This window comes from Lissotriton vulgaris, chromosome 9, assembly GCF_964263255.1.
Source record: "Lissotriton vulgaris chromosome 9, aLisVul1.2, whole genome shotgun sequence".
Classification (NCBI taxonomy): domain Eukaryota; kingdom Metazoa; phylum Chordata; class Amphibia; order Caudata; family Salamandridae; genus Lissotriton; species Lissotriton vulgaris.
Window position 1 is genome coordinate 896,385,076 of NC_141697.1, and position 22,188 is coordinate 896,407,263.

The 22,188-nt window shown below is 43.7% G+C and overlaps 1 protein-coding gene across 11 annotated transcripts in view; it reads right to left on the minus strand.

Annotated features, from left to right (window-relative positions):
- The window catches only part of RYR1 (ryanodine receptor 1), a 1,215,008-nt gene that overhangs the window by 249,538 nt on the left and 943,282 nt on the right, over positions 1 to 22,188 (minus strand). For 8 of the 11 annotated variants that reach the window (XM_086938669.1, XM_086938668.1, XM_086938662.1 and 5 more), the window contains 2 exons: positions 9,669 to 9,742; positions 8,438 to 8,455 (listed from right to left, as the gene is read on the minus strand). In XM_086938669.1, the coding sequence (XP_086794795.1) occupies positions 8,438 to 8,455; positions 9,669 to 9,742 (92 nt within the window). The remainder of the gene's footprint in view (positions 1 to 8,437; positions 8,456 to 9,668; positions 9,743 to 22,188) is intronic. The other 3 variants (XM_086938670.1, XM_086938667.1, XM_086938663.1) reach the window with 1 other exon arrangement.

A 22,188-nucleotide genomic window follows, 5' to 3' on the forward strand; every position in this document is an offset into this window, starting at 1 on the left:
GTAGCACGGCTATGTATCGCCACAGAGTGGCTTCAAGAAAAACCACCACTTTTTCAACAGTGGCAATCACGATTGTATAAACTTTACAAATTAGAATGGAGTCTTTTCTCGCTCTCTGCCTCAAGGCGGAGGAAAAAAATGGGATGGAAAATTTGGGGGACCTTTTCAGATTTTTACGAAGCTTGAAACAAATGTATGTCTAAATTTATTGTGTTCCTCTTGGCTCAAGGCTATACTTTTTGACTTTTTGTTAAGCTCCTTATTCATTATTATAGTGTATTTTACGATATAAGTTTTTATGAACTATTTGACCAATGTATTTTGTCGTGAACCAATAAAATAAAAAAATAAAAAACAACAATAGAAAGCCTCTGGTTTAAGTAGGTGTTCGACTCTTGAAGGATTGCTTGCAAGTTTACTGATAGCAGTTCTACTATGATTAAAAGTACTAAAATTAATGTTGGACTAGGCAGCTGAGACACCAGTAACAACTTTAATGTTATCAGTTGTTGTTACATTTTAGATGCAGCGCTACTAGTAGTAGTACATGTAGAAGTGTTACTAGTAATAGTTTCTGCACTACCTCTAGCAAAATAAGTACTTGTAGCAGTATCATTAGTAATAATATTTTATGAATGCCAATATTAATAATAACTGCAGAAGGAATTACAGCATCAGTTTCATTAGTAGTGCTAGTGTTAGCAGAGGTACTTTGTGCACTATGCACTGGAGGACCTAGGGCAGAGGTTGCAGCAACAGTAACACTAGTACTTTTAGCAGTAATTAACTAGCTTATTGCCTGCCTTTGGTGCGTGTCTTTCTGGTGGATACTCTTTTTAAGAGCAGATTCTTCACCTTAGAATACTTTCAAGAGGCCCAATAGGCACTGAGGGTGAACCTGCCAGCGTATGTCCAGCAGGGCAACCTTCCGTACCCTTGGGGCACAAAGGTGCTCCAGCAGGGATGGGCCACCTAAATTTGAGGTGCATGGCCTTATAAAATTTACAAAGTTGGGCAGGATTCACTCCGACTCCCGGAAATTGGTGGAGGCATAGAGACAGCCCACATGCAGGCTGAACCCTGGAGACAGGCCTCGAGTGTCGATGTTCCATCATCTCGTCGGATGATTTCGACAGACAGAGCGAAGTCGAAGTCCTCTCTGACTTCTTGCCCTTCTTTGTCTTTTGGGATTTATCAGAATGGGACGACTTCAACTGCGAAGAAGGTTGGACGAAGATTGGTGGCTCTGTGAATGATTCTGGGACCTTTCTTTCGACAAGGCTCCAGAACGCCGGTACATTGCACACCGTGAGGCAAGGAGTTTGAGGGATTTCTCCCTCAAGGCCTTGGGGTGCATGGCATGACAACGGACACAGGACTTGTCTTTCTGGTCGTGCTCGAGGCACCAGAGACAGACAAGCTGCGGGCCCTTCACCGACATTTGTCGGTGACAGGCATTGCAAGGCTTGAATCCAGCCTTCCTCAAGGATATCCATGCAACACAAGGAGACAAGTCTTAAAAAAACTTTGGCAAAAAGTTAAAAAAATACTGAGGGTCGCTCTTGTTGTATCTGCGCTGACTGGTGCAGAAAGAAAAGAAATTACATTAGCGCACTAGTGTGGAGTCTATATAAGCACTGTGCACGCCACTTCCGGAGCGATGACACGTGAAGCCAAACAACGCCACCACCTGGCACGTAGGGGGCTGCAAATGAAAAAATTCCAGATCCAGTGACGCCTGGGAATATATCTAAGGTGAAGAATCTGAGGCTAGAAGTCTCTCTTAGATAAGTCCTGCTGAACCGAGCAGCCAAATTGTCCTTTCCACCAGACCCAGCTGTCAAAGAAGTTGTGCTTCGTGAACAAATGCACTAACACCCACGTCGCAGTCTGACAGATGTCTAAGACAGGGACTCTATGGGTCAGTTCAGGAGTAGTGGAATGACTCCTCAAAACAACCGGTGGCTGAGTCTTTGCCAGTATGTGGCAGAAATTTATGAAAAAGAGGGTGCTCTTCTGCACAGTCTTCCTTTCTTTCCCTGGGGAACCTTAGAAAAAGCTGATCATCCATTCAGTGTTCCCTGGTACATTAAGTATAAAAGCTTAAACCCCTTTTGGGGTCCTGCCGATAAAGGCTATCTTACTCTTTGAAGGGCAACGAGGGGCAGAGAGTCGGCAGTGTGATACACTGTCCAGCATGGAAAGGATTCACAACTTTAGGCAAGGCTACTTGAGTCCTCAACACCTCTTGGTCTGAAAAAAAGGTGGTGTAGGCGGATGCACAAGCAGTGTCTGAAGCTCACATGACAAGCCTAAGTAATCACAATAAGAAATGTAGTTTTCAAAGTGAAGAGATGCCGTAAGCAGCCACACATCAGCTCGAAGGCTGTGCACATAAAAAACGTTAGGACCAAATTAAGGTCCCACAGAGGCATCACAAATGGTTTAGGGGGAATATGTGCATCAAAGCAGTTATAAACCTCATCACAACAGGTGATTTAAACAAGGATTGGTGGTCTAGCAAATGCAAAAAGGCCAAATGGGCTGGCAAATAACCTTTAATATTGCCAAACGCAAAGTCTTGGTGGACCAATGACAAAAACATCTGATAGTGTGGATTGTAAAGGATCAATCTTGCAGTTGTCATACCAAGCCACCACTTCTAGACGGAGATCAAATGCAGTCCACTGCAGAAGCTCTATCTCCATGCTTGGAGGTGTAGATTGCATAGATTCAGTGGGAAGACCCTGCCCTGTGGCTGAGGAAGGAGGTCCTCTTGAATTGCAAGTTTCATCATAGGATAGGAGAGCATGCCCAGGTGCTCTGGGTACCACCCTCTCTTGGCCCAATCTAGAGCCACTAGAAGGACTTGAGCCCGGCCATTCCTGATCTTTTTCAGAATTCAGGGCCGGAGAGGCAGAGGTGGGAAGGAGCACAGGAGTCCTGTAGAAAAGTGCCCATTTTTGACATGGTTACCCCCACTTTTTGCCTGGTGTCTGATAAACCTTCGACTGATAGTGTACTGGGTTCATTTTAACCAGGTCCCTAGTACCAGTGTTCTTTCCCTAAATTGTGCCATTGTTTCACAATTTGCACTACATTAGGCTCCATGTAAATCCCCAGTAAGTGGTACCACTGGTACCTAGGGCATTAGAACTGAAGAGGGTTCCTAAGGCCTGCAGCACAAATTGTGCAACCCTAAAGGACCCCTCACTAAGATCATGCAAACTGCCATCGCAGCCTGCATGTCTTGGTTCAAAGAAAAATTTAAAAAAACATCCATGTGTGCCATGCCTATCCAGCACTGCATGTGGGATAGGTAAGTCACCCCTACAGCAGGCCTAATAGCCCTAAGGTAGGGTGCACAATACCCATGTATGGGCATATGTGCATTAGTGGATGTGTCCCTGTGATATCTAAGTTCACCATTGGATACCAAAAGTGCAGACTGAAGCCATACAGAGTGCATGGGCTGGACACTCGTGAATACAAGTTCCCCAGTTACATGATGGCCCACTGTAACCCCAGATGTTTGGTACCAAATGTCTCGTCTTAACAAACCCACACTGATACTAGTGTTGGATTTATTTAGAAATGCACCCGGAAGGCATCTTAGAGGTGCAACCTGAAAACCTACAGACTACAAGGGTGCTTACAGACTGGTCCCGGCAAAGCCAGTCACCTTCACTGACTGGTCCCAGCCAGCCATGCTAGACAATTTTCTGACCCGTGAGGTGAGAGCCTTCGTGCTAAGAGGTTAGGAACACAGCATGCTCTGGGCAACGGTGTTTACACCTCCTCCCTGCAGGATGAGCCTTTCCTAGGGCCGGAAGCTTCAAAGGCCCTGCCAACTTTGTTATGTGACCCAGGAATCTCCAGATAGCAGAAATGCCACCCCCCTGTCCTGACCCCACTTTTTGGCGGCAGGCCATGCAGGAAAATTAGTAAGATTAGAAGGTGCGCTCACCTTCAGCCAGCACCACCCCTATGGTGGACCAGCTGATGTGGACCCCATTTTTTAGATTTTCCCTATCTTGATATGGGTGGGATTAGCATTCTAGGGTCAGGGTTATGTGTGAAGCCCTGCATGCTTGCAACCGCTCTCAACAATCACAACAGAGTGACTCGTCCTGCAAGCTGGAGAGGTACCAAAGCCTTGGATAGCCTGCCAGCACTTCGAAAATCACCTACAGTCTCACTTGGAGTAGAAGAGCTACTCCCCTGCAACCCACAGGCACCAAAAAGCAGTGTCCGGTTCACCGTCTTCCTACCTGACCCATGACACTGACGAAGAGGAAAAGGTACGTGTGCTCTGGAAGGTCAGATCTGTCTACCGACAGTGTGTGAAGACACCAGGACCAACCGGAGCTGTGCATCACCATCCTACAAGGTACTTGACACCCTGTACCAAACACCAACAGTGAGAGTCCAATACGGATTCTCACTACACCAAGACTGAGCATCGTTGAGGGACGTCAGTATCACTGAGACCCACTTTGTGAGTGGCCCAGCTGTCCTGATTTTGCCCCTGCCAGCTGTTTGTCCCTAACAGCAAGGAGAAACTTTGTGCACCCAGCCAGCCTAACCACTCTGCACAGAGCCACCCGGCCTTGGAATATCATAAACTAGTAAGGAAACTGTTTGATAGGCGTCAGAAGACCCAGGGACTCTACTTTCTTTGAAAAATTCCAAGGCTGAATGGGATTTTCCACCGAACTGGCATGAGATATCGAAAGTCATATCAATGACAGAGGACTGTACATGTCCAAATAATCATGTGGAGTTCATCCATGCCTGGTAGCAGAGCACCACAATGGTTCCAACCGCCCTTCCCAGACAATCAGTAGTATCAAGGCCAGCACAAATCACGTATTTGCCAGTATCTTGACCAGCCAGAATGGTTTGAGTCAGTTAGGCCCTAAGGTCTTCGAGGACTGCGAGCAAGATCTCAATCATTGGCCATATCCCAGAGAGAGTGCGTATATCGACCCAACTAGCAGGCTGCATTGACCAACCTCACTGCTAGGCTAGCAGAAGAGAATATTTGTTTTCCAAACACCTCAATCCTCTTAGACTCACTATCCGGAGGAGTTCTGGGGAATTAATTAGGGTTCACCCTGCTAGTTGAACAACCAGACTCTCTGAAGTAGGATTTTTAATGAGAAAATCAGTGTCACCAGACACTAGTTTGTAACAACTGACCAACTGCCTATTCACAGGTGGCAAGAACAAGGTTTTGAGCAGGTAACCATTAATGTGTCAGTGAATGTCTCAATGAAAGGGAGCATGGTCTAAGAAGTGGCTGGCCAAGGCTGTACGATTCCCATAAGAACATCTGTCTTAATTTTAATAGAAAGCAGTTTCAGATCTAGACCTCAGCCAATCATCGAATTACCACTGCAAATGAGGCGCTCTCTTCTGTTGGAGGTCCAAATTGAGAGTTCAACCCAGTGCCAGGGGAAGTATCAAGCCCACTAACTTCTTGTAAGTCTAAGTAAACATTGTAATCATCATAATGAGGGAGTAAATCATACCCATCATAATCATCATCTCTGAATGGTAATAAGCTTTAGTCAGAATCTAAACAAAAAAAGATAATGGAGCCTCTGATGGCACGTCCGGACTAGGACAGGGAAAGTATAAGAGTCAGGCAGTATGGTGACTGGTTGCGCTTTAGTAATGTCGTAGCACAACATCAGTTGAAACTGGGCTTAAGTCAATTCAGGGTATGATATTGGAACCAGCACTGGATCCTCTTTTGGTGCCTGTGGTATTGGTACCAGCATCAACAAGGGAGGGACCAAAATCAATAAGGGAGCTGGGGTGAACATCAGTACTGGATCCAGTAAGGAGCCTGCAGTAGGTCCAAGGGAGTCAGAAATTGACGACGGCAGATCCACCAATGGTAACCTGACTGGGGGCCCCTGCAGATTCTTGGAGCCAAATATGTGCCAAAAGGAGCCTGAAGAATGTGAAATATTTGCAGCATGCCCTCTTTAAAGTTGCCAATTTGCTGCAGCATTGCTGATAGCCCAGATAATTCAAGGTGCACCAGGATCAACAGTGGAATCTGCTCCACACCAGGAGATCTGTAAGGGGACTGATAAACATTGTGATCCTCTGGCACCTTCTCTTTGGATACCGAGTGGGATGGGGTTGAATTCCATTTAGCTTGTGCTTGCTTTTGACCGCGAAGCTGACCTATCGCTGGAGCAACCTTGGTAGCAAGAGAAATTTCGTGCCCTCGACATGGAATGGGAGAGGGTCTTATACAAACCTCGCAACATTTTCTTATGTATTGCTATATACAGTTTTGTTCCTTGGTCCCAGAACACCTTTGGGTGCATGAGGGCACACTTGTCCGACATTTTCTAATCATGTCATAAGTTCAAGCACCAGAGACACGTCCAATGCTGGTCTGTGACTGATATTTGTTTTCTACGGCTGTAGCACGGTTTGAAACCTGTGGTCTTAGAAAAGTAAATTGTTCCCTAGTACACTGGATTTCTGTTTCAACAGTTGTCGCAAGGCACAAAGCACTTGATCAGCATCAGAAGGTACAGAAAGGAACTGACATCAGCACACAGCGGTGATGCTTCTATGCGGTTCTGCTCCATTACTTCTGGAGCTGCATGGCGCCACTTAGCAGCAGGCGGGAGGTTTGCTGGATTTCATTTTCTATACCCAGTCTAGCATCTGGGAAGTATTTTAAAGCGAGGAATCTGTGGTTGGAAGTATCCATCAGAAACACAAGGTGTTACAAGAAGTAGCAGTACAAGATGTACCATTCGTCACACTATAAGAGTTATTAGTAGTAGTACAAGTAGAACTAAATGCAACACTGGTAGAATTTATGGTGGATTACTACTAGGTGGGAATATATTTCATATTTATATTCTATGAAATAACAGATAGCAGTAGCTTCTCACTTGTATCATATACAGATGATACCCAAATCATCATAGCCATCTCATCAATAACAGATCCAATTGCAGACAGATTCCATAGATGTCTTGGTCATATCATGACCTAGATGCACAAAAATATCTTAAACTAAACAACAGTAAGATACAGAGGTCATGGAATTTGGCAATGGACCTTCAATCTGGACCTAGTTATGGTGGCCCGTAGAGGCAGGTGCCTGCCCAGTTCCTGCCAGCAAAGTTAGGAACCTAGGAATTATGTATGATGTCCAACTTAACTTCTCAGGACAAATAAATCAACTGACCTCTGCCTGTTACCTCCTTCTAAAATAACTTTGAAAAATGTTGCCTTTCCTACCTATGGAGCTGAGGAAAACTGTAGTGGTAGCCCTCATTCTCTCTCGCCTGGATTACTGTAATGCTCTGTATTTGGGCGTAAACAAAAGTCAGTTGTCCAAACCTCAGTCCCTGCAGAAAGTGGCTGGGCGCACCCTTCTCAACATTCCAAAATTCGGTCACATCTCGGATGCCATCAGAAACTTACACTGGCTCCCAGTTGAGCAGCGAATCAAGTTCAAGGCTCTTTGCCTTATCCATAAAGCCATGCACGGAGGGGTAACTAACGACTTTCAAAAACGTTTCCAATGGCATGCACCTTGCTGGGCGTTAAGATCGGCTAACAAAGCTTTGCTCTCTGTGCCCAGAGTTGGAAGAACCAGGTGGGGAGCCTCTCCTCTGGCATTGAGGCTCTGGAATGAACTCCCTTTAAACATCAGGCTACTTTCTTCTAGTTCTCAGTTCAGGAGACTGATTAAAACCTGGCTCTTCCCTCGCAATTAATGACCAGACCCTCCTGACCTTCCATACCTTCTTGCCCTATCAGCGCCAAGATGCCTTGGCATTTGTGCGCTTTTTAAGTTCTTACTTTACTTACTTACAGCAAGTGGAAAATATCAAAAGTATAATTGTTCTCCTGAACACAGAGCCAGAGATTTGGTTACATATGTCCAGTCTTCAATGGAGGAAGAATGGAGGAAGAATTTATCATGATCTTGTCATAAAACTCCAGCCTCTTCATACTTTCAATAGATGCACCACTGCACAGTTCAACATGCTCGTGAGTGGCTATTTCTTCAACTGGAATGCCCCTGCATAAGAGGAATGCTTCCCTATTTGAAGAGCATTGCCCTCCTCTTCTTAGGTCAATATCCCCATTATGAAAGAGCCAGACAAGTTCTATAGGAATCAGAGCAGCCAAAGCAGTGTCTATCTCCTCATTACATAGGTGATCACAACATATCCCGCAATGCCATCCTCGTCTCTACCTCATGCCAAGATGCAAATCTGCATGCCTCCAAACTTGCAAATACACCCTCCCCATTACTTCAAATGATGACCAGGAGGAGGGAAGAGGATGGGATATGCCCCCGTCCTGACCAGCCCCAAAGCCCCACCAGGTTAGAAACACAAAGCAGTTCAGACATTTGCACACATTCATTGGATGGAATCTTTACCCTGTTGTCGGTTGATGACTGGGAGCCAGTGAGGGAAGGGAAGAAGAGAAGGCAGGGGAGATCGGGAGAAGGTGAGCACACAAAACACAGCAAAGGAAAAAGGAGAGTATTATTAGCACTCATTAATCGGAGAGAAACAAAAGAACCCTATTAAAGAAACAACACATTAAGGGTTGTTTTAGAAACCTTGGGGAAGGGGATTAATTTACTACAAAACAACCAGACAGCAACAATACTATTAATACAATTGATGGGGCTGTAAGTAATACAAAATGGATTTAGTTGAATAAAAAGTGAAGGCCTAGTATTTTGAGTGCAAGATGAGGATCGTGGGAGTGGCTTCCATTGGGAAACAATGGAAATATTGGCAACTCTTTGGAGGAAGAGTCAGCTTTAAACTTTGGAGCTGGCCCACCAGATTCCTTAGCTAACCACAGACTACCGGTGTGATGGGAGCAATGAATATTTGAAGCTGGAAATTTCCATGGACGGGCCCGTGGTGGCCACATGTTATTGGCCTTTTGGTATTTATACCATAAAAAAGGTTATCCCTTAGTTCCTACCTGGTGCAGAGTGAGATTCGGGATAGGCGAACCATCATGCCAGATATGCCTGAAAATAAATGGTATCGCCATGGATGCAAATTGGAAATACCCATATCCCCTCCAAGTATTTCTCCCAAAATCTGAATTGGGATCTAGGAATCTATACGACTGTGGCCTGTACAAAGACTGTGTGGGGGAGCTCAGAAACAGAAGGAAATAGAGAAGGATTCTGGGTAACACAATGCCCACCAGTGTCAGCTATTGTGGGCGAGGATGAGATTTGTATTATCATTTCCTCGTGAAATCAGTTTCTTTAGCCATCTAGTGTCATTATAATGTTTGAAATGAAATAAAGCTCACCACCAGAAAGCACAATAACACAAACACAAGAAAGGCTGGTAACAGAGTTCTTCTTTCAAAATTGGACCCATCATTAAGTTTTCTAAATATTTGGGATACGTCTGACTCGAATCTCCAGGAAGTGGAGGGTTGGGTAACTTAACCCTCCTATATAATCTGAAGTCTTTAGTATTGCTTATAGAGCGTCTTTCGATGAGACAAAACCATTTCACTAATCCCTATTTATGGAGAGAGGTATCAATTTTCTTGCCCTTTAGGCGGAGCAACAATCCACCCACCCTGACTGCTTGTTTTTGGGCAGGAGTCATGCTAGGTTCTCTACTTACTTGTGCCGTCCTCTGTCACCATGCCAAGACCTTCTGCCTTGTTCTGCCGCTCAAATGCATTAAGGTCCAAGACACTGCCAGGAAAGAAACAAGAGAATGAGAATATGTAATGAGAGATATTAGCAAAGAAAACAGTAATTAGAAAGTATAGACAAATGAAGGAACTAATGAAGACATCAGGAAATAAGAAGGTAGACAAGAAACGACAAAAGAAAGGAAAACAGGAGAACACAGGTACACCAATGGAAGACATAAGCGCAAAAAGAAGCAGATAAGCTCAAAGATAAGTATTGACATGAATATTGACGTGAGACGACAAAAGCAAAGACAATAGTTGATGTGACATCGACAAGGGGAGACTTGAACAAAATAGAGGGGAGACATTAGTGTCCCGATTTTAACCCCTGGGCAAAGATAAGTTCTGAAATGAAAAAAGACAAGTGATGTGAGTAAAGAATGTAAGCACAGACTCAGAGAAGGAACAAAGGCAAAAGGAGATATAAGCTATGACAACTGAAGACCAGTATTTATTTGATGTTATTATAATGTAAGGGAAAACTCTCTTTTTTCTTTATTTCCTAATAGGTTTTAGGTCTGTTGTGAGCCAAAACCTTTTGATTTTACTGCACTATATATATATATATATATATATATATATATATATATATATATATATATATCACATACTTATTGGGGATGTTAGTCAGTCCTTTTCATCAATTGGTATGTACTTGTGTCAGTCACATTTGTCCACCCACTAAAGCATAGGCCTACTGGTCAGCCCATGTTTGCCTTCGGCTAGCTCCACAGTGAGTAAAGGTATTCTGTCTCTTTCACAAGGAACACATCTACACTCAAAGCAGTTTCCTTAATGCTAGATGCTACTTTGTAGGTGTGTGCCTTTTGTGACTAAAAGCGTAGTTTTCTTTTTAGGAGAATGCAGGAAGTCAGCAGACCAATGTGAGGAAATAGGCTTTTTGCAAGTTTCACCTCAACGTTTGTGAAGCCATTTTGACTACTAGACACAGTGCATGTGCCCTGACCCTTACAAAAGTACATGGTTGATTGGCTTACACCCAGTTGGCATAGCTTAATCTATTTGTAAGTCCCTAGTAAATGGTACCAGGGCTACCCTATGGGTCTGTAAATGAAGGTGTCTCTTGTGGACTTCAGCACTAGTTGCGCGACCACAAGAATGACAAATGAAAACATGTCCCCCAGGTTACAAACAGAGTAGTTTTGACTGCTAACTCGACTTTGCCATTTAAGGTAATGGCAAAGCCCCACCCTCCTTTTCTAATATATGTCACCCCTAATGTAGGCCTATAGAGCCCTAAGGCAGGGTGCTTTATATTAGAAAGTTGAACATGTAACTTTACATGCTCCAATTTTAAAAACCCTGAATTGTATTTTTTATTGTAAGAGAGGCTAGTAACACAATTAGCAATTACAGGTGGATGCTTCAGCTCTGTTAACTCCTTAAAGGGACTAAGGGACTACTAAAGTTGGTGCTGTAAAGTATCAAAATAATGAAATAAGTTACTTACCTGTAACTGCAGTTATCCAGTATTGGTATTGTTCATAGATTCACATGCTTGATTCATTACCTGTTGTCCAAGTGGGAGTTCCACAGTAATATAAATAAAGCAGTAATTAAAGAACTTCATAGGTTATCATGAGGGCAACCATGCATTTAATAGCCTATCTACCTCCTTTTCTAAAAAAGGATGAAACTTAAGTGCAACTGATCAGTAACCAGCACCCTCTAGAACCTTCCCCAAGAGAGGCTGAGTCCCTCAGATTTTCCAGCACAAGTGTGGATAGTAATACTGGAGTATAAGGGGAGCCTCTCCTGGGAGGAGGGTGGGTTGTATGTGAATCTATGAAATATACCTAAACTGGATAACTGCAGTCACAAGTAACTTATTTATTATCTAAAATTGGTGTATCTTTAATAGATTCACGTGCTTGAATCAGAATAGCAAGTAGTAATGTAAAATAAGTAAGCACCCGTAGTGGATGGTGGGTAGTGTAAAATTCCGAAATATATTCACAAAAGGATAGTCTTGTGAAAGTGTTAGTGTAAAAGTAAATGCATATAAAGGTGTTGACATGTGAAATAAACATCTCTATTGTCAACTTAAACAAGTATATCAACTGTTATAACCAATAAAGATACATTTTCAAATGCAGATCAATACTGACAACAGAAAAGAAATCGCAGGTAGAATTTAAGACATTTCTTGATGCCTAGAGTGTGTAGTGTTTGTTTCACAGCACAGGTGTAGAAGGATCCGGGAAGAAAGTCCTGAGAATGACAGGTTTGTTTAAGTGGAACTTAAAGGAACCTTAGGGATGAATTTGGGATTCGTCCTCAGGATAAGCATTTCATCTGTAAAACGAAGGAAAGGATGTTTCATGGTGAAAGCTTGTATTTCGCTAACCCTTCTAGTTGATGTTAGGGGGAGCAAGAGAGGTACTTTCCACGTCAGGTTCTTGATATCCATCCTATGGATGGGCTCAAAGGGTCGCTTCATCAATTGAGATAGGACTATGTTTAAGTGCCACTCAGGGGGTGGGGCTTGAATAGGTGGATAGTAAAGCTCCATCCATCATCTCACTGTGTTTGCTTTCTTCGCCCTAAGTTGGCAGGGTATGCTCAGACATGAGTCCCTTGCACACTTTGCCACTGGATTCAAGCAAGCCTAGCTGATGAGGGGTGTTTACCTAAAACTGGTCCCGGGATGCTTGTTTCCGATCCAGGGCAGACATGGCTTGGCAGTTCAGGCTGGACTGTTCCCATGAGGCACAGGGTCAAGACTGATTTGCATATAGCAGTGTCTGAACTAGGGTGGCAAAGTGAGTTGAAGAACGATGATGGATTCAACCCAAATCTGTGACTGAGGGTCAGCGCCTGAAAAGTCTCAGTGCTACGTCCAACACCTTCTTGTGTTTGCTTTGTTCGCCCTAAGTTGGCAGGGTATGCCCAGACGTGGGTCCCTTGCTCACTTTGCCACTGGATTCAAGTTAGCCTAGGGGAAGAGGGGTGTTACCCCGAAACCAGTCCCAGGATGCTTGTTTCCGGTCCAGGGAAGACATGGCTTGACACTTCCCACTGGACTGTTCCCATGAGGCACAGGGTCAAGATCAGAAAAAAGGTTTCTGTTTCCAGATACCTGAGAGCCTAGCTAGAGGAAAGGACAGCCACTGCTCAATGTGGTTGGCTGTTGGAAGTAGTGTCTAATGTGTAACAAAAGGAAAATTTGTTCCTTTTTTAGGTGTCCCCTCACTCACCGGGGTTGCCCCACGGTGACATGCTTCATCATTGGGGCCATCCCAGTCCTCTACGGGCTGGGGCGTGCTACGACTTGCGGAGTTACGTAGGAGCACTTAAATGGACTATGTGTGGTGCATGTGTATTTGTGGGGAGTGGACTATGTGATGAAATTAAAAAGTTACCTGCCCAGTAGGTTACTAATAAACTTTATTCTGGCCTCTAGGAGGTAGTATTAAAAACGGGGTAGGGAGATAGGCTATCCTAAACTTAATGTGTCCAGATGTTCCTATCAACTCCTAAGTCAAAGACTCATTTGCATATAGCTGTGTCTGAACTGGGGTGGCGAAGTGAGCTAAAGAACGATGACGGATTCAAACCAGATCTGTGCCTGGGGGTGAGTGTCTGAAAAGTTTCAGCACTCCGTCCACCATCTCCTTATGTTTGCTAAGTATGAAATAGGCAATTCATTTATTGCTGTACAACTCTGGTACAGGAAAGAGATAGACATTTTGAATAGCATCTATATCGGAAGATAGCTGCGAGGTGAACCTTTAATGAAGAGTATGCTAGCCCAGTTTTAGCCAAACACAGTAAGAACGGTAGGATGTGCTCTAAAGCAGAAAGGTACGGATGTACCTTGCTTTGCAGGCACCAAAGGCAGAACCGATTCCATTTCTGTCTGTACGTCTTGTCGGGGGCTGTCCACACGAGATCTGGCGATAATGTCTTTACACTCTTGTGCAATTGTGAAATCCTTAAATTCAAAGAATCCAGGACCCATGCATGCAATCGAAGAGATGCTGGTTCCGGCGAGCACATCTGACCTTGGTTCCAGGTCAACAGGGTTGGTGTTGGTAGTAGACGTATTTGCTGGGCTTCCGAGAGCAGGCGAAGCTCCGTGAAGCAGTGCTGCCTGGGCCATCTGGGGGCTAACAGAATTTAGCAGTGTTCCATTTTCATTTTCGTCAGGATCTTGGGTATCAGTGGATTGGAGGAAAGGTGTAAGCATATATTCCTGACCAAAGCATTTACAGGGCATTCCCCCGAGAGTTTGTAAAATGGTTTCCCCCAATGTGAGAAGTTCCAGTCCAGATGGTCTTGTTCAAGCTCCCAATCATGGCAATTTTCTTTGGTCCTGCTGAGGGTGTCTGCAAGAGTAATCCGAAGCACTGGAACATGTTCCGCTCTTAGGGATATCCTGTGAAATGCAAGCCAGCTCGGTAATGCGGGCTCGGAGTTGGAGGTGGAGAACATGGGGCCGGATAGTTTTCCGGCTGTGAGCTCCCGAGCTCCATATGCAATCGTAGATTTTTGAAACGTGAGGCGCGCAAAAACAGAACACCACTGCAGCAGAAGATTACCTGCGGGGGATGGGATATGTCCCTTGGGTCCGCAGACAGCACAAGCAAATTCCCAGCGGGGCAGAGAGGAGCAGAAGCAAGTGGCGATATCAACGTGGGGAAGCCGGGTCACAGAGGAGCGGTGGATTCTGTGTGGGCGCAGGCTGTTTCAGTGCTCCGAGTGAACAGGAAAGCAGCCACCCAGGTGTCCTTCTGGGGCAAAGCGCTGGTCACCCCAGCAAAAGAGGTACTGGTAGCTACACAGGGAGCAGCAGATCAGTGGAGGTAAGAAGTTCAGCCACAGCGTTCAGAGGAGCGAGGACCCTGAGAGGAGGGTGGACAATCAGACCGAAATGCAGAGGAAGAGGGCAAGCAAGTAGAGTAAGTGATCAGACTGAAGGGAGAATCCACGGGCAGGAATTCAACACTGTTCAAAGTAGTAGGGGGAGGAAGGCAGGTACAGTCAGAGGGTCTTCAAGGGACCAGTCCCAGGACCTTACCCTGGGTAAGGAGTAGAGTAAGTGATCAGTCTGAAGGGGGAATCCACGGGCAGGAATTGAACACTGTTCAAAGTAGTAGGGGGAGGAAGGCAGGTACAGTCAGAGGGTCTTCAAGGGAGCAGTCCCAGGACCTTACCCTGGGTAGGGGAATAAGGTACTGCCTTAGGAGCAGAAACCTGACTGCAAGTCTAACGGTGAGCACAGAACCAAGCCAAAACCATACTTCCCCTACAACGCAAAGCAGCAAAAGAGTAAAAAAAACTGGCTTCACCCCCGCAAACTCTGGAGTTCACCCCAGCATCAACCCAGGCTAGAGCATTAGGTCCAAAGGTGAAAATCACCACCTCACTCCGCTCATATTTAAAAATTAATCAGGCTCTCCAAAGTGAAACAACAAATTTGGGAGGACAGTATAAGGAAGAAGTCAACCCAAAGGAGACAGAGGTCAGCTCTGTGGTGGATATTCCACTCAGCATCAACAGATTTCAGGGGCTAGAATTGGCTGGTGCCACAGGGGAAGAACCCCCTTCAGAACTCCGTAGAGACAGAGAGACAGACGAGCAAGCTCACTCAAAGCAAACAAAAAGTCAGGAAGGAACAAGAGGAACAGAGAGCCTAATAGAGACTTTGATCTCAGAAATTAGAATGAATTTTGCAACTTCAGAGAAAAATCAGCTTAAAATTCAGGGAACCTGTGAAGTTTTGGAGACAAAAATGTACTCCATAATGGATTGTATTAACGTAGTGGAGGCTACTGTGGAGGAATTGGGGAAATGTGTGGAAATCAACAAAGAGGAAATCCGGGTTTTGAAAGGGAATGAGAAGGACCTTAGGGAAAAAATTTAGTCTTTGGAAAACCAGGCTAGGCGCAACAACCTGAGAATCCTAAATTTACCGGAAAGGCAAGAGGACGAGGACATTAAAGGATTTGTGATTACTCTTCTCAAAGAGTTCTTCCTATGGGTATTGACAGAAGATATACAGAGAGTACACCGGGACCCATTCGGAAAATGCAAACCAAGGAAGAAAATAAAGGAAGATATGAATCAATTTCAGAACATACACCCTAAAGGAGAAAATTCTAGGGGGAGCAATAAAAGCCAAATCCCACACGAAATGCAACAGGACTTTTAGAATAAGATCGGACATCTGAAAAGCAACACAGGATAGACAGTGGGAACAAGGGCAGTATATGAAGGAGCTGAGATCTCTGGGGGCGTCAGTACAGATGCGCTTCCCCATGTCCCTGAGAATAATGTGGGGAAACCAGATGCACAATCTGAAAGAGGCTAAAGAAGTAGAATCCCTAATAAACAAACAGCCATCAACGGATGCATAAGACGAGGGCAGCTATATTAGATATTTGCTGCTTACATAACATCAAAGGCGCCTGGCGACACCTTTACCATAAACGACCGGGGTATACATACTATTCGGCACCCCATAAATCATGCTCCAGATTGGATATGGCCTTGGTCAGCGATAATATATTAAAGACCTGCTCTATGACCCTCTGCCCTCGTATCTCATCTGATCACAATGCCATAATTATATCATTTTCCACACCACACAGTGTAGCCCCTCCGAGAATGTTTTCCTTTCCTAGATATCTCATCTCAGATCAATCTTATATTTTGCAGCTGAAAACCCATCTTGTTGAATTTATTAGCATCAATAAGAACTCGGCTCCATGTCATATAGTATGGGATGCTTGTAAGGCAAGTATCAGGGGCTTTACACAGGCCTATGTGCTTAGGCAGAATGCCGAACTTAAACAAAGTCAAGTGCGGGTAACACTGCAAATAATAAAGCAAGAAGAGCAATTAGCTTTAGCATTACGACATAATTTGCCTACCTGTACGGATATTAATCTTAAACTTAGTAAATTAAAAAATGATGCAAAGAAAGATCTCTACCGGAAGTACAGTAACAATATCCACAAATATAAAATAGCCCAATACGAGGGAGGGGACAAAATTGGCCGTATTTTGGCTTATAAAGTGGCGGAATCTAGAGCAGGCTCTTTAATTTCCAATATCAGGGGGTCAGATAACAACATTTATAATAATCCACAGGAAGTGCTAGAGCAATTTGCTAGCTTCTACAAAACTCTATACACCCCAGAAAATAAACCGGATTCTAATCTTATACGGGACTATATAGATAGAAATACACCAAGGTATGATGACAGGCCAGATTTGAGCTTTTTGTCTGACGATATAACAATGATAGAGCTACACCAGGCTATCAATTCCTTGCCCGGGGGCAAAGCAGCTGGGGAAGATACCATCCCGCTAGAGTTATACAAGGCCTGTCTGCCTGAACTAGATTTATTATTACTAGAAGTTATGCAGTCAGTAGGAACGAATGGAAATGCACCTAAATCATGGAATAAGGCAAAAATAATATTTTTTCTAAAAAAAGATAAACCGAAAGAAGAGATGGGGTCATACCGACCAATCTCATTGATTAATACTGACGCCAAACTTTTTGCTAAAGTACTTGCACATAGACTGGCAACTGTTATGCCCCAATTAGTTAACACACAACAGCACGGCTTCATTTTTGGGAGAGATACCACTTCACATGTAAATATGGCTATTACGGCGTTCGACGTTGCAGAGATAGAGTCCACCTCACTAGGCATGATCTTATTAGATGCAGAAAAAGCATTTGATCGAGTGGGGTGGAACTATCTCTGGAGCGCGCTTTCAAAAATAGGGTTAATGGGAAGGTTTCTGAGGGGGATACAGGCCCTATATAATAACCCCATTGCCTGTACAAGCTGTAACGGTTTGATTTCTTCAGATTTCCCAATCTTGCGTGGTACACGCCAAGGCTGCCCTCTCTCACCTCTTTTATTTGCTCTTTCTTTAGAACCTTTTTTAACGGCCCTTAACTCTCAAAACTTGATTGTTCCTTTCAGCTCAGGCTCAAAGGAGCTTAAGCTGACAGCTTATGCTGATGATATTGCTGTTTATACACACGATATAAATCAGGCTCTAAGAGGAATTAAATTAGAAGCAACTAAATTTGGGGAAGTGTCTGGGTACAGGCTTAATATACAAAAGACTCAGGTAATCGCCAATTATTCACCTTCTACGGCCACCCCAGAGATCTGCAAGGTAGCCACCTATCTTGGCGTTAAGATTACGGCCAAAATACAAGAAATAAATTATATTAACTACAACGAATTAATCAAATCCACGGCTTCAATTTTAAAGAAATGGCATAGGCTACCGCTGAATATTATCGGTAGAATTAATCTTATTAAGATGAAGGTATTACCTAAATTTTTATATTTATTTCGATCGATCCCGTTAGCATTGAATAATCGTTTTTTTCAACAATTAGACGGTATCCTTAATAGTTTTATCTGGGCCTACAAAAAAGCAAGAAGATCATTGAAACACTTGAAAAACACCACGAACGAGGGAGGGCTTAATTTTCCTGATTTTAAGTTGTACTTTTGGTCTTCATTTGTTTTACGATTACGTTCTTTACTTCTTAAAGGGGAAAGTAATTTTTTTCATCAATTTATGCTGAAACAAGAGTCAAACATGTTTTTGTTTAGAGTAAATGACCCAAACTATTTCAAGAGGGTAAGGTTCAAGACGGCCAGGGATATAGTAAAGATATGGAAAAACATACTGAGTTATAGCAGGACTTCATTCTTTCATCCAAAGCTACCGCTTTGGGGCAACCCAGGTCTTCCAAGTGTTTTCTCCGACACTACTAATAACATTTGGGCCGAGAAGGGAATTAATACTTTGGCCGATTTATATGGCCCACAGGGGTTTGCTGACTTTAGTACGCTTAAAACAACATACGATTTACCAGAATATTCCAGATATAGGTATTTACAGATTCATGATTTTTTAATTAATAAAAAAAAGATTCGAAATATTACGGAATGTGACATATGGACTAGTTTGTATTCTAAAAAAACCAAATAGGTTATTAGCGAGGCGTATAAGCTACTCGTAAAATATAAAACAAATGATTTGTCTAAAATAATGGAAAAATGGGGGGCCCTACTCGGCTTAAATGTCACTATGAAGCAAATAGAGAACTCGCTATCTAATATTAATAAGTTAGTCAGATCTTCCAGCCTTAGGCTACAGCAGTTTAGAACAACTTGTATGCTCTATTACACTCCGGCAAGAATCTCTAGGTGGTCCCCTAATCCTGACTTCACAGATCGCACAAAATGCCCTAAATGTCTTGAAGTAGCTGCTAATCTAGTACATATGTTATTCTCCTGCCCCAAGCTTAAGCCTTTTTGGGATAAGGTCCAAGATGCATGCAGAATCAAGAAGATTGGGTTGCCCATGCTTTCTGCTTCCTTAATTCTGTTAGATTGTAATACCTCCCTAATCCCTCAATCTCCTTTGGCAACTATACTAATTTCTTGTGCTAAACTAACTATCGCAAGAGCTTGGATTGCTACTGACCCACCTACGGTTTGGGATTGGTGGGCTCTAGTAATGGAAATATATTCCATGGAATTTGCCTTAGCAAATACAAGGGGCGGACGCTCTTTGGTCAAATTTGAAAGAAAATGGGGAACTTGTTGCTCGACTTGATACGACTCTATCAAGCCTTATCTTTATTTGACTCATTATGAAATATATAAGTTACTTTCCTCCTGCTGTTTTATGAATTTATATGTAAATTTGGTGTTTTATTAATGATAACCCTAGTACTTCTTATTTCCTATGTATTTGATTTGTATATTATAATAATTTTCTCTTGATATTTTCCATGTCTTGGACATTTATATGTATTGTTTTTTTGTCAGCCTGTTTACAATAAAAAATTAAAAAAAAAAAAAAAAAGAATCCCTAATAAATAAGATTAAGGTGCAACAAGTGTAAGGAATGCCGAAAGAGCAAGGGTCTCAAACCTGTGAGACTCTCAACAAATAGAAAGAGGGAGGGTTCTCCATGGGTGGGTTAGGATTAGGGGGAAGTTAGGAAAAGGGGTGTGCAAGAGTAAGTTCACTAAGGGTTTGGGAGCACATGGAAAATATATATTTTTTAAATAAGTCCAACTGGTGCAATAACAAGAGAAAAAGTATAGACGTCACTAAAGGACATGGGCGTTAGCCCAATAACATGGAAGAAAACAAGTTACTTACCTGTAACTTTGGTTCCCCAGTATTGGTAACTTTCATAAATTCCCATGCTTTTGTATCATTCCCCGTCGTCGGAAAGGGAGTCTCGGTAACAAAAATAACATAGCGGTAGGTACAAAAGAGAAATAAAAAGGCCTAGGCCTCATTCCCTTTTGTAGCATATCAGCCTCTTTTTGTAAAAGAGACCAAACTAAGCATTAGCCAATCAGAGGCGCCTCTACCCATAGAACCCTCCTGAAGGAACCTCAGAGCCTCAGATTTTCGTAGCCGTTGTGTAACAGTAACCACATTTGCTGAAGGCTGAGCTTTCCTCGGGGAGTAGGGTGGTCGCATGGGAATCTATGAAAGTTACCAATACTGGGGAACCAAAGTTACAGGCAAGTAACTTGTTTTCTTGCTCCAGTATTGGAACTTTCATAGATTGCCATGCTTTTGTATCAGAGTAGCAAGCAGTAGCCATAAACACATTTTGTGGCATAAATATACATTACAATAGCCATCGTTACATGAAAACCAAAATGTGCAGAATAAAGGAAGGTGGGATAGAAAGGAAAACTCACCAATTAGTGGAAGAGGTTCCTCAGTACCGCCTGGCCCACGGCCGTGTCCTCCTGTTGCAAGGATTCCAAGCAGTAATGCTTTGTAAAGGTGTGCACACTGCTCCAAGTCGCAGCTCTGCAGATGTCTTTGATGTGCATTCCCGCGTAGAGAGCTGTTGAAGAAGCCACTGATCCTGTGGAATGCGCTCTAACTTTGCTGGTCAGTGGCTTACCACTGCAGTATGGCAATGTAGAATGGCACTTGTAATCCACCTCGCAATACCCTGTTTGGATAGAGGGAGGCCCTTGCAAGGACCACCAAAGGCAATGAACAATTGGAAGGATTTACGGAATCCCTTGGTGCGATACAAATAAAATTTTAAGCACCGTTGTACATCCAGAGAATGCAGTGACCTCTCCGCTGGTTTAGTAGGGTGAGGAAAGAAAGCTTTAAGAATAACCGGCTCATTTAAGTGGAAGTCCGAGGGCACCTTGGGTATGAACTTTGGGTTAGTCCTCAAGATTACTGTATTCCTTTTTAATTGGATAAGCGGCTCTTAGATTGTGAGAGCCTGCAACTCCCCAATGCGTCTTGCTGAAGTGAGGGCAAGAAGGAGAGCCAATTTCCATGAAAGGAATTTCATCTCTGATCGATGTATTGGTTTAAATGGGAAATGGGACCTTCATGAGCTGTGTGAGGACCAAATTTAATTGCCAAGTCGGAGGCGGAGGCCTCACCGGGGGATAGACACGGAACAATCCTTTGAGAAACTGTTTAACTATCCTGGAAGACCAAAGAGAAGGTACAGACTCAGAACGTCTGTACCTAGAAATCGCTGCCAAATGAACTTTTATGGATGAATAGGCCAGCCCCGTCTTAGCTAAGGACAAAAGATAAGGCAGCAGTTGATGAGACTCTGAAGAAAAAGGGTCAACACTCTCTTTTCTGCACCAAATATAAAATCTCTTCCATTAGAGACGGTAAGTCTTGTTCGTGGAAGGGGCTCTAGCCTGGGAGAGAACCTCTTTTATTTCATTTGAGATGGGAAGGTTCATAAATTCTCACTGTTCAGGAGCCATGCTGTCAGGTGCAATGACTCTGGATCCGGATGCCAAATTTACCCTTCGGACATTGTGAGAAGGTCTGGAATGGCTCGCAAAGGAAGAGGAGGAGCCAGCGACAACAGATGGAGTTCTGTGCACCAGAACTGTCTCGGCCAAGCAGGGGCTTTCAAGATCATCTTGCATGGTTCTACTTTGATATTCCTGATAAGCCTCAGGATCAGTGGAATGGGGGGAAAGGCGTAGACAAATATCCCTGATTAGGCTATTGAAAGTGCATTCCCCAATGATCCTCGGTGGTGAAGCCTGCTTGCATAAGACCGGCATTTCTTGTTGGTCAGTGTGACAAATAGATCTATTGCAGGTTTGCCCCACTGTTGGAAGACCTCGTCCAGAACCCGCTGCTTCAGTTCCCACTCGTGACTGATCGAGGATAATCTGCTTAGTCTGTCGGCATGCTCGTTTAAAATCCCTGGCAGGTGTTCTGCCTGCAGTGACATCCCATGAAGGATCGCCCATTCCCAGATTTCTTGAGCTTCCTGAGACAACGGGAGAGACCTGGTTCCCCCTTCCTTGTTTACGTAATGCATGGCCGTGGTGTTGTCCGTCCGGATGAGAACCTTTGAACCTCTTAGGCGAGGGAGAAAAGCTTGAAGAGCCAGTTT